We start from the raw sequence: 17020 nt of genomic DNA on the forward strand, positions 1-17020 counted from the left end.
GTGCAGTATAGATCGTCTACTGTGTGTTTACTCTCCACATAATGTGTGGTGAAGCGCATCATGGTCTTAGCACATCTAATGTTGCTTCTATGTTCCATGATCCATAGTAAAGCCTGGAATTCCACCTCCACGCTTGGGTCTTAGGCATTTATCATTTACTCCATCCACATGTTAGTAAAAAAAAGTAAAAATATTTACAAGTAAAGAACATAGAGCCAAGCAGCCATCTGTTACAGTTTAATCTTCCATCACTCCTGACTCTTCCTTGAGCAGCCTTGGATTTTCCTGACACTTCCTGGTCGATTGTAGGAGTTCCAGCCTGCTCATACTCTGCTCCCTCGGTTGCTTCTCAATGCTAGAAGAGTTCCCAAAAGCCACCCATGTGCCTTCAACCAATTTCCTGTACTAGTAATCAGGGAGAACCCAGGTAACACTACAGAACCGGAATATCAAACTAACAGGATTATGTAAAAGAAATATTTGACTGAACGGTCTACAATAATGGATAGGTCAACATTGGAAAAAGCAACGAAAAAAGTTTTCAGAAAATACTTATAAAAAAAACAGTTCTCTAATGCTCCAGTAGCACAACTCTTCTGTACAAATCCTACTAGATCAATAGTTAACTTTTTTTGGGGGGCAAATCACTTTAAAGGTAAATCATCAGTTCGTTACTTACATAAGTAGATGCTCTTTTCTTATTCTTTATAGTATATGTACACAGTCCCTGTACAGATTTATTGACAGTGACATCACATAATTGTATCCATTAAACACCCCGAGGTAGTTCAAATCGACACATCCACAAGGTGACATCAAATTGTTTGTTGCAGCCTATATTTCTTCCTTGGCATGAATTATTCATCACTTTTGTAGTAATTCATAATATGAACTCCTCTTGAAGAAGGTCGACACGTTTCCGCCTCCGTAATTTAGTCCTCCTCTCCACGGTTACAAGGTTGTGCATGAACATTCCTAGAAGGAGGCATCAAGAAATGTGTAAATTGCCTATATTGCTGTGTCTTTGGCTACATATACATCACATCATGTCTGATCAAGTCCTTAATCGTAGAAGATGTATCATGAAAAGTCATGTACATATTTGTGCCTTTGAGATCACTACAGCAGTATGCAAAGCACCTTTGTAACAGTAGGACAGCATATCTTACAAAAGTGGCCTCTGAGCCATACATTTACACACCTTTAGTTACATAATGGTCAAACAAGTTCCTGGACTCCTAACTAGCACTCAAATGTGCATACGTCAGGCAAATGGTGTTATATGGCACGAGCTTTGTGAGAGGCTCTGTGCTCCACAAAAAATGGTTGTGCTATTAACATCAAGGCTACAACGAAATAAGTACCATATTTGTGCCTGAACGTATCTGGTGCAGGGGAGAGCATCTCATTTGTACCCTTGCCGGTACCAAATTAAATTACACAATGGTCTGGTCTTGAAAAACGGAGGCAAACATGGCCTTCAAGGCGCAATCCGAACACAATGCTACATAACTCATCAAATGGTATTTAATATTGAGTTCTCCAACCAAACTCTTTACAGAATCATAAAGACGCATGACAACTAGACCGAAAAGCTCTATCAAGATACACCAGGTGCATGCAGGAAAGAAGGCCTCTTGTTATTCAAAGGAACATTATTAAGTAGATGAAATTAAAGAAATGTATTTCTTGACTTTCAGTTTTACGCCACATTTTACAGTGCTTTTGCATAAAACGTACATCAAAATTTAAAAATTAGCCTAAAATCCATAACAAGCTCTTGGGAAGGAGACAGATTATAAGGTATGTACAATACTTGTTGCACATGAACCTAGCTAGAGAGCTACGAAATGGTCAGATATTCAACATAGGAGTATTTTGCAGGGTTACATTAGCCAGGTATATTTATTTTGAAAGCGGGTGGGTGGGCCACGGGCGAGATTATCTGATGTGTTCAATTGGTAGGAGTTTGGGGAGTGCGATTGGTCCTTGTGGTAGGAGTATTTTGGTGGGTGCGCGTGGCTTTATTTTGTAGATTGCTTGTGGCAGTAGGGTGAATTTGCACCCATAGGATCCGCAGTGGTTCATATGTTCGACCATGCCATCAATTTTGTGTGGGGACGGGGGTGGGAGGGTAAATTGAGAATGTGTGAAGTTGCCCTGGCTGCAAGAGTTTAATTTGCTCACTACAAGAGTTTAATTTACTCACTACTTCCTACTATTTTGCCATGCTTTATTCCCTTTACAGTTTTGACTTCATCTTCTCCAACTGGCTCTTCATGTACCTGATGGACTCGGAGCTGGTGCAGCTCACCCAGAGGATGCTGGGATGGCTGCGGCCCGGGGGATACCTGTTCTTCCGTGAGTCGTGCTTCTTCCAATCAGGTGAGAGTTCTCATCCATCAGTTAGGGCAGCGACTGGTTTTTACTTAAGAGCCAAACAAGAGCACTCAATTTGACTCGCTTCTTCTCTCCGTTACTCTTGATTTTTATTCTTTCTTTTGTTATTTTCTGTGGCTTCTCTTTATTCTTTTCTTCTTACTTTGTATTCTCCAAACCTCTTTTCTCGTCATACTTTCTACCCCTTTTTACTTCCCTTTTTCTAATGTTTTTCTATACTTATCTTACTTTCCATCTTTATGTATATTTTTATTGTGTTATACGAAAATAATAATAGCATAAACGTGATTTGCCTTTCAATGTATGGATTTGAATCTAAAGGCTCTGTGGGCAAAGAACATTTGTTATGAAGGGAATTTCATTTGTATGGCAGCCAGGCATTTAATAATCACACTGATGTAGGATTCTGAAATGATATATGCAATGGTACACGTTTCCATTTGATAATTACGGTTAACTCACTGCCCAGTAAACCAGGTGTGTTTTTACTATTGTCAAGAAAGGCTGTAAAATCCCCAGTACACACCCCACTAATGGCACACTAATTTATACGGTACATCCCTGGGCTGCCGGAGTTCGTAAATCTGGTCTATTCTACGCTTCTTAATATAAAACTAGAAGGAAATGTTAACGAATTCTTGATAGGTCACATTCCATTTCATTTTATATTTGTAACTTCCCCCTACCTCCGCTCTCAGGGGTAATTTTCCTCCCTGGACTTTTAACAAACGTTCTTACCCCATTATCGAAAAAACGCAGTGGGCAGAGTTTTTTTTTTCACAGGTAGCCATTTTGAGAAATCAGATAACAATAGTGCCCAAAGAATACAAAATAAGTTTCAGGAAATTCCAGCCTGTACATCTACCCAGTAGAGGGTGGAGATAGGAAGTAGCAGCAGCCGCAGCAGCAGCATGAGTACCCAAAGATAACAAGCATTAACAAAGCCACTAGATCCTGTCTGTAAAAACTGTCTGTTGGCAGATTTTTTTTGGGGGGGAGTAAGGGGGTAGGTGGGGTGAGTATCAGGGTGCTGCAGTGGGTAATGGGAAGCTAACATAAAAGAGCTTTCAAGCCCTGGCCCCCTCGTAGCATTTTCCTTTACTTCTAGTAGAGGCAAAAGAAACAAGGGAGGGAGTGAGAGCGTTGGGGGTAGGAGAATCAGGAATGGAAGGGCAAGTGGTAAGAGGAGAAGAACCAGGATGAGGCGTGTGGGTGATGGTAAAAAAAAGTATGATGCAGCAAGTGTTGACCGCGTCATATCGCTTAAAAAAAAAATAGTACATGAATCCCAGCGCACAGTGGATGGCCAACAGAGGTACTCTAATTAAATGTATTTAATCTGTGCTTGTTCTGTGTGCTACTGAAAGAAAAGGAAGTGACGCATGGCAAGTGCTGTCCAGTTACAAGTCAGCAAAGAAGAGTGACAACACTGCCCATGAATGGTAAGTAATGAATGGGCTGGTTCCAAGCCAATTATAGAACACAAGTCTGGCAAGTGAGAGCGCATGCGCTAACCCATGCTCATGCAAGCAAGACCTAAAAACCAACAGTAACCATTGAAAGACTGCCGAGATGTGTTAGCATTAACTGTGTCAGAGTTGTCATGTGATGTGCCCACCAGGTAGCATTGGGTGATGGCTCCTAATGTAGCAGCTATGTGGAGAGAGCTGACTTCCCCTTCTACAAATGCCCACATTGGTTGCTGGAAGGGTGGTCACAAGTTAACTCTTCCCCATGTTATGCGACACTGGATACTCAACATTGGTTATGAGTCACCATGTGACTATCCCAACCAAGCAGCACCTCTACCTTCTTTCAGCATGATCGGGTAAAAGATTGCCAAGTTCTTAAGGCAGACAATAAGCTACGTCAGCCCTTCCATTAAAGTGACCCAGGTGCCCCAGAAGGCCCAATGTCCATGACGGAAGTTGCCTTCAGCAGGAAGCTGGTGGAGCAAAAAATTGACTTTTCGTGAAAGACTGTGGTGCTCCTCATCCCACTGGTGATTGCCGAGCTTCAGCTCTGAAATCACTGGCAACAATAGGGACGCCTTCGCTGTCCAAGTTCACTAACTCGATTCTAGACTTGGGTGTGGTCCCCTCGATTCTGAAGCAAGCTCATTTGGTAAAAAAAAATAATACATGCTTCTTGTGGATGTCTCTGCCAGTTACCTGCCTGTCTCTAGTCTGCCCTTGATTATAAAAAAGCATTGCTGTTCCTGATTTGTAAGCAGCTGAGTGAGCACTGTTAAGTTAGGCAGTTCTCAGTCAGTAATTACTCAGGATTCAATCTTGGGTATGGGACTGAACCACCCAAGCTGACGTTAACAATTCAGTAAAAGAGAAAGGTCTGACAGGGATTGCCTTCCTTTTCAACATCAACATGTTGCTGCTGGCTAAGTAATTAGGAAACACAAGGTGTTGTATCCCATGTATGTAGATGACACATAGCAATACAGGTGGAAAGAGGGGACAAGCAATACAGGTGGAAAGAAGGGACAGTAGTGAAATATCCAACTGTTTGGGGGAAATCCAAAGGTTGAAACAATATAGCAGTCAAGTTCTGAACAGATGCAAAACACAAGTGCTGCTAGTGGCTACTAGGGCCTTGGTTGGATTGTTGTTCCATGACTGTAATTGTTGGGCTATAAACCATTTCAACTCCTCCTTTGTAAAAAAATATATATCTGCTGTGGTCATGCGACTTCACTGTGTAATAAACTCACAGACCCGTCTTGGGTTCAGTCAGGTTTATTTGCAAAACCTTAGCTCAACTATGGGTACCTGTGGCTTTGAGCAGTCAGGGTTTACCAAAGGAACAAATGCAAAGCATTTTGGAGATCCAAAACAGACGAATAAGAAAGAAACGCAACACAAAGGAAATCTGACAACAATTATAAAAAATAGCTATTATTTCTATGAATTTTTAGTCCACAAAGTGTATTAATTTTTAGGAACAAAATCCACCAGAGTTCAAGAGATCTAAATTATTCAGCAAATAACAAATCATTGCTTTTCATTCAAATCGTAAATGAACACTGGCAACTACTGTGGTTATCGGTTACTTAGGAAACGTAAAAACATTTTATAAAGTTAAGTACGGCTACAACGGCTCGGCCAGGTGACCAACTCCGACAGAGAGCGAGTCACAGGGGCCAATAAAGCTTGTTAGGAAATTTTACTTTGCAGTCGAAGCAGTCTTCATCCAGTTCCAGGTCCTATGGCTGAACTGCCATTGACTTCAATGGAGTGGTTCTTATGCAAGGGATATAGGATGCTGAAGGATGCTGATTCAGTGACAGGGGCCTTCCTGGGGCTACTCCTCGGCCTTCTGTCACAGATTTGATGTCTCTTAAAATATGGTTGAAGTTGAGCCAAAAACCAGTTGCCACTGGTCTACTGAGTACAGCAAAACCAGGGGCTCCCTTCACCTGACATTAGTGCCCATCTTGAGTGACCAAACTGCACTCCGATGACTCTCTCAGGTCCAGCAGACTTGGATGCAACTTTTGAGTATCAGGCCTGTATCTCACAGACTGAACTTTGGCGGCCAGCAGCAGACAGGCAATCTTGGCTACCAACTCATCAAGGAGGCTTCTTCAGCCTTTTGTGGCCTTGTAGCTGTAACAGAAAGTCAGCCAACTGACTCTTGGAGTCCCTTCTTCTGTCTGGGTCTCGGGATGACTTTTCCTCGAGCAGGGCACCACAGTCCTCGCTTAGCTAGCCCAAAGTTCAGCATGCAGTCCAGTCTTTGGTGCAGCCTGTCTTTGTTAAATACAGGGAACAACAAGGCCATCTTTCTTTGGTACTCTCTCCATGATCTGAGGTCTGGATGGCATGGGTGCTACTTTAATGCCCAGAAACTGCCTTTCAGCGATGCAGTGACTACTATCCAGTGGCCTCCAGTTGCCCTCCCACCTTATTACGACTTCCTGCATAGTGTGGCATCTAGCTATCCCAGAATACAATATTCTGCCCACTGTCAAGATATCAGAACACCTCTGCCGGTGTGTGGATCTTGGTAACCCACCTTAGAGGTTTCACCCCCTAGGGGTACACGCCCACAGGAAAACTCTTTTGGCAATTGTTTTCCCCCTCTGTTTCACTGATGACAACCTATCTATCAACACAAAAGAGCAGCCCCTCTTTTGTGTGTCCACCAATTGCCCTTCAAAGGCGGCTTTCCGTTTGAAGTGCGCCTTTTAGGTTCACACCCTGTTTGGCCTTCTTTACAGGGAGAGGTAATACCTCTTCCAACTGCAAGAAAGCCGTTCACACTTCTTCTCTCCAGGAGGGCAGAAGTGTGTCTTGTGGCCAGCAGGCGTATTGTCACTGGAAAACTTTGGGCAACAGAGTGGCAACTTTCTAAAGCTGCCATTTACTGAAAAGTTACATTAAATTCGACTTTGGCAACTAACTTTAGTTGTCCCCATCAGAAGTTAGCACATCAGAGTGGTCAACGTTTAACTCTGCACTCGCCAATGGGGCTTCTAGCCTTCCTACAGTAAAAGTGACAGTTTGTGTTTTTTATTGTTAGAACATGTAAAAACACGTTTTATTTTTTCATATACAGCAAACTACCTTAGGGCGCAATAGCCTGCACTAGGGGTGACCTATATATTTAAAAGGAAGATCTGGGCTTTGTCATTAGGTTAAATGGCAAAGTTGATTTAGCAATTTGAAAACGTCTCTGCCAGCCAGCAATGTCAGGCTCGGGTTAGACTTTGCTTTGTCAATCTCATTGTGGCACAGTAAGAGCTGCAGTACCAGATGGACACTGTAATTTACCGACCCTTGTTACCCCTGGAACCATATACTAGGGACTTTTAAGTAAGTTAACTTATGCCAATTGAGGGTGAACCAATCAGACATAAATGCTTTAAGGGTCAGAGCAATGGCACGGAGGCCTGTTTGGCAAGGCTCAGTGCACCTTCAGAGTTGAAAAACTAGCTGCATCGGTCCAAAACTGTGGGGTTGATCATGTAGAAGGAGGCATTTCCTTACACTAGATGTATGGTTCTATCATTGAAAAAGGGATTCAATAAGTCATCAGGTCATGGAAGGGTCAAATTAAGCTTGCAAATAATGTGCCTGTACTGAATACACATTTGTGAGCTTCTCTGTTTAGTGTAACAGTTTTTAGAAGGATTAATTATTAAGAATGTATGTGGACAACCTTGCCTGTGCTATTGTCTGATTACACTGGGACCCGGTCACAAAGGTATACTTACACATGTGAGTAAGTCTACACATGTAAGTGTAGTTTTACATTCTTGAGTAACATTAGAGTGCCCACTATTTACGAGTGTCAAGTTACTCAAAAGTGTAGACTTACTTGTCTCCACGCCCCTGAAGCAGGGGGCGGAGAGAAATTCACAAGTGAAAAATTACTTTTGCTAAAAAAAACCTGTACAAAGTCCACCATCACACATGGTCACCCACTGATACTGCAACACCCTCCCATAGAAAATAATAAGATTTAAAATAAAAATTCTTAAGCAATAATGTTAATTTATTTAACATAGTTAAAAAGATATATAATTTAAATTTAATGTTAAAAAATGATCTAAAAATATACCATTTTTATTTTGACATATTTAGTTACCTTTTGTGAATTTAGGACTGAATGAAACATGAACTTTTATTGAAATATAATTAAATTACTTTTAATTCTATACATTGCTTTGAATAATTATTAATACATAAAAAAATATTTGTTTTTACGTTAGGTGAGATTCTTTATTTATTTAAACTGATTGTGGTGGGGTTACTGGTTTTACCCCAGCTCTGAGCAGGAGTACATTTATTGCTACTATTGGGTGCGTTTTTGGCAGTCGTAATATTAGACGTGCAGTTTGTGAATAGGAAAGAGATTACTCTTTTGTGGATGCACTTTCTACCCCGGACTTTGTGAAAATATCAAGGACCCCCTGAACCAATTATAGGTAGATTCCTAGGACAGGGAAAATTCATCAATGCTTTATCATTCCTAGGCAATCATGAATGCAAAACGGTGTACCAATCAATTATAGAGTCAGACAACACAAATAAACATTTCCTATGTATAGTGACCAGTAAACATATAATTACTACTATCAATGAATAAAAGGGTTGAAAAAGTCAAAATCAGTCGTATTTATTTATGTCAAGAGTTAAAAAATCCTCACAAAAGGATTCACATATTATCATACATGAATTGTTGACATAATCAATTGTATTTATCATCAAATCAACAGAACATTACTATCAGTAATAAAACAATACACAGATTTTTTTAATTTTAAAATGTGGCAAAAATAAATCTTTCATAGTTCATGTATGATAATATGTGAATCCTTTCGTGAGGATTTTTTAACTCTTGACTTTTTCAACCCTTTTATTCATTGATAGTAGTAATTATATGTTTACTGGTCACTATACATAGGAAATGTTTATTTGTGTTGTCTGACTCTATAATTGATTGGTACACCGTTTTGCATTCATGATTGCCTAGGAATGATAAAGCACTGATGCTTTCTACCCCGGACTCCTCCCTAGCCCTCCTTTGACCACTCCTTATTCCACCCTTAACATCCTCCGTTTAGTAGTAAATACTACCCATTTTCCAACCACTCCTCCCTGTCCCGTCCACATTTACTACTAAAAGGTGTACTTATGTGTGCAGAGACTCTTCAGTCGGGCGGAGATCTATGCACCGAAAAATGAGAGGTGGAGACAGAACCTTTATACATAGATTTGTGGCTGGCATTTTGTAGTACATTTGTATTATTGTAGTACTACTGGCATGCTACAAAATGCAGTTTGCGAAAAGGCACGAATATATGCAGAAATTAACAGTTAGGGTGATATACCAGCTGAAGACGCATCTTCCTCTACCTGGGTGGCCTGCAATGGCTGCCTGTCTTGGCGAGTCAATTGTGTGACTCTTATACTAACTTACCCGGAATTTCATTGTGAAGGCCCTTTGCAACTACTCTACAGCTGCATAGCCTATTTTAGCACGAGGTCAGTGACGGCGGTTTTAGGAACACATAGATGGAAGAAAGGTAACAAAGCCTGATGCTTAAGTGTGTGCTGGGAACATGTTTACAGTTGCTTGCTAAAAAGCTTTTGAAATATTAGTGAACACGTTCTTAAAAATAATACTCTTTTCAGCCAGTCTTTCTGAAGTGGGAGTTGCCTAAATATTGCCTTTCTAATGTAATTATATATTTATTTAAGGGTTTCTGTGAGAGCAGACCCTTACAGCAAACGCCATCTCAGAGCACTGGAGGTATAGGGCATAGGCAAATCACAGAAGACGCAATCAGAGATTCTCAACTGATCTAAATTAGCCCTTGATGTGAGTGAGTATGTCAAGATGACGAGTGGTCATACACGTCAGTGGCTAGGACGATAAATGTAACGAAAGATGGGACAGGCTTAAGTTTGGGGCTGGTGGCAATAAGCCAGTTTAGGAAAATAAGGTTTTATGTGTTCCAGAAACCTTACAAAATTCTCTATAAACCTCAAGTAGAGGCGTAGTCAGTTCCAGTAGATTGAGGCTTGCAACGTTCAAACATGTTTTTAAGTCTGTGTAGATAAACAGCCATCAGCCCCAAGGAGCATAATCTTGTGTGCCTGGGGGCTAGAGCAGGGGCGCATAATTGATAACGTAGCCTGGTGTAAGATCATGAAGTGGTTTATAGATCAAGCAGTAGTTGTTACATAGTGTCCTCTCCTTTAAAGAGAACAACAGTAGAGCACTTAAATCGAGTATTAAGTGGTATTAGGTTTATAGTCCGAATAGAAGCCAAGAAACAATGTTTCTGACTCCTTGTATATTGTGGAGAGTCTTCTTAGGAAGTAGTGGTCTTAGGTCATTGCAGTAGTCCAGCCTAGAAGACACAATTTTAGTGTGGGCAAAGTAGGAGGGCCCATGTGCCTTTTAGTAGGCTGGATGGTGGAAGGCATTCTTGGGTACATTACTAACTTGTTAAGTGAAAGAAAGTTCTTTGTCGAACAGTGCTGTCAAACCTCAAAAATTAGTAGAAGATTTAAGGGATGTCCCATTGAGTATATCTTGTATATCTAGGGGATGGTGATATGTGATGGATTTACAGTCCATTCAATGATGATCTTAATTTTGGGGGATTTTGGCTGTCCAGGCCACGTGAGTGCTCCTGTGTCATGCAACTGGCAACTTGACCTAATGAGTTATCGTTTAGTTTTCAGTGGTTTTGTGCGTCATTCACATAAATCTGCATTCATTGTTGCCCTGTCTATTTGGAAAGCACTCATTAACCCTGAGGTGTAACTTGGTCCTAAATGACAGATGTTTATTATTATACTCCTAAATAGTGCTAATTTCTTTGACCTCCAGGCGTTGAAAGGCTGAGGGGACATGCCGGGATCTGAAACCATGAGGTAAAACACAGATTGCTTCAGTGGACACATCAGTCTGCTCAGAGTTCAGAACTGGCAGGAAAGGGAAATCATAGCCTATAAATAAGTTCAGGAAGAGAGCAGAGCCACAGGTGAATCAACATTTAGTAATTGTGCTTGTGTGTGCCTAATTTGAGTTGAGTGCAGTTTTCTAGGAAGGATCTAAACCAGGTTACAATGGTACCACCGAAAACTGCATAACTTGTTGAACAGTTAAGTGGAATTATGTGATGAATGCTATTATATGTGAGTGACCGGCCCAGCAGTGTTAGAGTAGCGGCATGGCCATTGTTACTGGCCATGCAGACTAATTTCCTGTTGATTAGAATATCTGAATCTTTGTGCCTTGGCCATCATTCACTCTGGAGTTATTTTAAAGTCAAAAGTTTAGTTGTTTAGTGATTACTGTGCTTTGGCGATGTATGGTAGCCCCAACAGAGGTCTGTTGTTCTATATCTTAAATTATTTTTGAGGAGAGGATAATTACAGGTTTCAGTTTGTGAGGGACTTCTTCAGTGGCAAGGTAAATATTTAGTGAATTTTTTGATGATTGGGGTTAAGTGCAGAGAGGTCTAGGTTGATAACGTGTGCACTGCAGATGAAGTAGCTGATGCCAGACTCCAGAGCAACTATAAATTTGTAGTGGAGTGATGGTGGGATTTATTTAAGGTCTCTAATGATAGAATTTGGAAGGGACAAATCTCACTTTGTAGGTCGTTAGTGTATCTGTTCTATTTTTGAAGAAGGATTTGAGGTTTTCAGATTGCATTTTGGAAGAGTGGTAGGAGTGGTGAAGGATGCCGAGTCACTAACTTTTGGTAGGAATAGTTGTATAGGTGAACATTTTGTTTGAGTTACCATTTCTTGGAACTAGGACGACCTAGCTTTTACCTAAGTGTATCCTACACAGAATGCAACCTCTATGCTGGCTTTATTGAGCTCATTATTGTACCAGTCCTGAGGCTTTTGGTGATCTGTTTTGAGTTTGCAATTCTTTTGACAAGCCAACCGGTCTAGGGCATCTTTGAATTTCATTTTGAAATGGAGAAGAAGGCCAAGTGGGGAAGATTGGCAAGTGGTGTTTTTGAAGTTGGAGTATCTGATTACATATTATAGGGACTCAAGACTTAATAAAGTCTAGGGCCTGGTTGGGAGAGGCTGGCATCATATGGCTTAAAAAATTCAAATATTGAGAATTTGATTCTTTAATCGTCTGACCGCCTGGGGTGTACCTAGTTAAGTATATGAAGATTAAGGAGAACAATACATCTGTAATGCTAATCATGATCTAACATTCCCTACATAATTCCACAGCATACACACAGACATATTGACTTTTTAAATAATGTTGTGGTATGCATAAACCTCCCCACCCCTGCTCCCTGTGTTCAAGCATGGACTAGCAGCAGCTATCTGCTGCTGGTTGTGGAGGTTAAGTCTCCAGTCACATGATCTGAGGCTGTGACGTCTGTCAATATTGTTGGGTGGGTACTGGTATTTAGTCTTATGTAATCGGCCGCAGCAGCCTCCTCCCATGCCATGAGGGTCCGCAAACCATTTCAGCAGAAGTCCCCACTAATGCACTGGCTCCAGTCAGTTGTGTGTGCTGGCTCTCATACTGTCCATTCAATTCCTTTCAACGATGAGTCCGGCAGGTTCTGTCCTCTGTCGCTCCTGTAGCCAAAGCGATCTGCAGTCCTGTCCAAAATATTAATAGAATTTTGTCATTCTAATAGGAGACAGCAAGAGAAGCTTTAACCCCACACTCTACCGCAAACCTGCTCAGTATAACCACCTCCTCACCTCTGTGGTGCATGACGGGAATGACAAAAACAGCTACGGATTCGAGATTGTGATGTCTAAATCGGTGCAGACATACATCAAGGTAATGGAAGATGATTTTTGTGAGATTGATGCTGATCATCAGTAGAGCAATGGTCAGGTTTGCTGAATGTCAGGATTGATGTGTATGGCAGAGCTGGTGGGATGTCAGTTCTGGAATAGCAAGAATGCTGCAGTCCGGTTTGGTGTGTACTAACAGAGCTGTGTGGAAGTCAGTACTAGGATTGTTACTGGGGCAGGTGGAGGTGCTGCAGTGCAGTAGTAGAACATCTCTTTTCCCCTTCCACAGTTAAAGGGCAATCAGAACCAGGTGTGTTGGCTGATGCAGCGTGTACCTCGGGACCGCTCGGCCAACCAGGGGTACGAAACCTTTCAGCAGTTCCTGGATAACAACCAGTATTCCCGACGCGGGATCCTGCGCTATGAAAAGATCTTCGGTCCCGGCTTTGTTAGCACTGGCGGGCTGGAGACCACAAAGGTAAGATGCAAGACCAGGGAAGTCGAGGACTGGACCAGAATGTGGTGTTTCACTGCTCGCTGTGACTAGCATCTGACAGGGCACATTCAGCTCTATTGAGAGAGCATCAGGATGAAGCTGTGTGTAGAGGATATTTGTCGACCCAAAATCACTTGGGGAAATTCAAACCATAACTCTTTACAAAGAATAACATAATGTGTCAGTTGATCAATTCATCTTTCCGTTCGCTACAGATTTATAATCAGAGAGCCCCTCAATGACTTACTGAATAGATACTTATTGGGATCTACACAGTCTTTTTCCTGGGTCCCCTATTTAGTTAAGCTACTGAGACGAGCGCTCAGCTAAACTTTGAACTCTGAGTCTTTTGATGGTAAAAGATCATTTGTAATTTGACGTTTTCGGGCAGTCTCCGATATTATTGTAAGTACTGAGAACTTTTATTGTCCACTGTTTTATATTATTCTTCATGCATACATTTATGTTGTTTGCTATTGGTCGCATTTGGGGCTGCTATATCTCTGTTAAGTGCTCTGACACCCTAACGGGTCACGTTTGCGTTATATAAAACACTAAATAAATAAATAAATACTTACGTTTGGTTCCAGGTCCCATGCAGCATAAGGGTATCTTTCAAAGCCATGCTCTGGCGGCATCTGCAGCTAGGATCCTCTAACATAGGTGCCAATTAGTATTGCTGCATGTGGCCCAAACCGTAGCAATAATTCATATTCAGCGTCTCAAGACTCAGTCCAGAATGAACAACTTAGTGGCCACCTATACATTTGTATGTCCTTTCTTGACATGCCAGAGGCTGAGGGAGGAGGAGGACGTAACCCATGTATTGTAATCAAGGAAGAATGGTTTGGAGGCTGATAAAGAATTTATCTTTTCTGGAAGTACCAGAAAAGTTCTTAGTTGGACGATTAGCATTGCTAAAAGATACTGGTGAGGCACATATGTCGGCAAATGAACGCCGTCTCTTATTGTTAGATGAACCTCAGCACCAAAGCATTGCCTCTTTAAACAAGCATTGGCATAGCCAATAGGTCTCGCCTTTGGGACCTTATAAGTGTTCAACCATGCAACAGTTAATGTTGTTGCACCAAGGATATTGTGCTGCATAACTAAATACTTATAAGGTCCCAAATGCGAGACCTATTGGCTATGCCAATGCTTGTTTACATATTAAGTGCTTGGTCATTGTACAGAAGCGTGGTGAGGCCCTACAAAGTGTGCTAGGGTAGTAATTAATGTTATTGATGGAGAGGAAGTGTATGTGTTTTTAAAATTCCATATTAAGGTGCACGCACAATTGTCCACCATTTTATGAGCCTTATTGTAAGTTTGATGTGCTTTTTTCTTTATTACTGGATGGATTGCTGAATAAATTGTTTTAATTAAACTGGGCTACAAAATCATTCAATGTACCCATTCCCTCTGTTTTACTTTTCTGGATTTCCTTTACAAAATGCAGTTCTTGGTACACCCGCTCGATAAGGTATCAACAAAAAAAGAGAACGAGAGAGAAAAGTTAGATTCAGATTTAGAGGGGGTGAAACGAGGACAAAGGCAGAGAGGAAAGGAGAAATACAAAGGGAGTGAAAGAGTGTATAAGGAAACGAGACCGGCGCAGACATCAGAAAATAATAAAAGACACAGAGGAAGAGAAAGAAAGGAAACGCTAAATTAGAAAGTTAAACAAGAAAAGGAAGGGGCTGCAGCCTCGGCGGCCTGGAGCGCTGGAGTGCCCTGTCTGCTGTTTTGCCCGTGGACTGAAGGATAGGACGGGAAGGGGACAGGCGCTGGGGGAAGGTCCTGTAAACGAGCGGTGGAATAAGAATCCTATTGCTAAACTCAAACGTCAAAGGGACATCACTAGGAGAGGTTGCTGTATCTTACGGTGATTTCCAAACCCATATTAGTGAAAGATGTGGTATTCCTGCACTGTGCTGTTTTATGCTGAACGTCGGGATTCGCAAGCCTCTGAGAATGAAGCTTTGCAGGTTAGAAGCTTAAACAAGACAAGGAGAAACACGAGAGACGGCCTGCGGCCGTCAAAGTGAAAGTACGGCCGGCGGAGGGCATTGCTGTGGGGAGGGGGGAGGAGAAATGCGACACGGCGGGCAGGGGAGGGGGCGGAGCGGGGAGAGCGGCATGAGGGTGTGAAGCAGCCGGGGCCTTTGAAGTGAAGCTAAGCTTCACTTCAAAGGTGTGGGAGGAGTGCTGCTGGTGATTGACTGGCGATTTGATGCTGTGCACGCGCATTTTAGGTCAATGCGCTTGCGCATTGACCTAAAAGCGCACGGGCACAGCATCAAATCGCCAGTCAATCGCCAGTCTAGGTAAAGCTTATTTAAGCCCCTATATATCTCGCTCCCGCTCAATGCGCATGCGCTTTGAGATAGGTCGCTCGACCTAAAAAGGGATTAGATTAGAATATTTGTATGACTCAGTGAAAATTACAAAACATTTTCTCTTAACAAAATGCAGTTTAAACATCTGAATAATTCGGAGACAGTTACCAAACATTACTTTTTTTTTTTTTACAGAGTTTTATATAGCGCGAACTTGACCCGAATCAGGTATCCGAGCGCTTTACATAGCACCAGTTGTATTACATGAGGACACATTCATTTTTGTTAGGCACGGGGAGAGTAAGTGATTTGCCCAGAATCCAAGAATGTTTAGCGTCATTGCCGAGACTTGAACCCAGTTCCCCAGATTCGAGGTCGACCGCCCTAGCCGTTAGGCCACCTCCTCTCCCCAAAATAAAATAAAATACTGTTACACCATTTGAATTACTCAGTGGTGATAACACCTTTTAAATGTTCCAACCGAGCTTACCTCCCCTTTTGTTTTAACATTTAGTCACTTGAGTCATCTATAATCTCAATTCGCCATTAATGTGTAAAAAAAGGTAAATGCCAGTCACAGTAGAAAAATAGTAACGACAGAAATGTTCTTTTATTCTTTTCACATGTTGCTTTGTAAGACAATTTATTTTATTTGTTGTTTATATTCAACACTTAAGTAGTTAATAGGCTGTTTGTGGCTCAACAACAACAGTCGTGATCCGTGGTAAGCTTTGCATAATCTATTGGAAATAAGAGCATTTAATGATATACGTTATGGATATTAAGTTTGTGTTCCCAGTATGAAGGATAACCGCATAATTGTGCAAACTTTCCTTTCTTAATTTGCGGTTTTCTTTTTGCATGGTGGGTGTGATTGGATGTTTATAAATTCATGTATTGACACACACATGTATTTTTTTTATACTGACCAAAGACATAAAATGTAGTTTATACTTAAACTTGTACATTGTAAACATATTTGTGTAGATGTAATATAAATGTCAAGATTCTAACTGGAAAATATACTGTTTCCCTTAACATGAATGGATGATAGGGTTGTGATATCACTCTTTCCTGCTGGTCAAGAGAGGGCAGCTTGTGCGTTTGGCACTGGTTGGTTGGCACTATACAAATATCAATGCATGGGTGATTTATAAACGTAGCTCAGTGGTTTTAGGCTGTGTGGTAATTCCTGGTGCATCTGTGTGGCATACAGGCACTTAGTTCTAGATATGCCCGGAACCACACACACAGCACCTGACTGGTCTTTGTGGCACTGGTTATTTGACCTTAACCACACTGATAACCAGGGACACTGGTATTATCCGACAGGGGAGGACCAAGTTATGCGACAGAGTTATAGGGTTGATTAAATTATGCTCCAAGAGGTAAAGGAAGAAGGTAAAGTATGCAGCGTAAAGCGGCATACTTTGTGACAGCATTACTGTATTATTTAATCGTTTTTATTTGCACATGTTAAGGCTGTCTTTGCAAAGGTACTACCTGATTAGTAACAGTTT

General features: G+C 41.5%; 1 protein-coding gene across 2 annotated transcripts in view; it reads left to right on the forward strand.

Annotated features, from left to right (window-relative positions):
* The window catches only part of LOC144781807 (uncharacterized), a 288719-nt gene that overhangs the window by 143210 nt on the left and 128489 nt on the right, over positions 1–17020 (forward strand). For both annotated transcript variants that reach the window (XM_078660820.1, XM_078660821.1), the window contains 3 exons: positions 2249–2385; positions 12560–12708; positions 12955–13143. In XM_078660820.1, the coding sequence (XP_078516946.1) occupies positions 2249–2385; positions 12560–12708; positions 12955–13143 (475 nt within the window). The remainder of the gene's footprint in view (positions 1–2248; positions 2386–12559; positions 12709–12954; positions 13144–17020) is intronic.

Source organism: Lissotriton helveticus, chromosome 9, assembly GCF_964261635.1.
Source record: "Lissotriton helveticus chromosome 9, aLisHel1.1, whole genome shotgun sequence".
Lineage (NCBI taxonomy): Eukaryota > Metazoa > Chordata > Amphibia > Caudata > Salamandridae > Lissotriton > Lissotriton helveticus.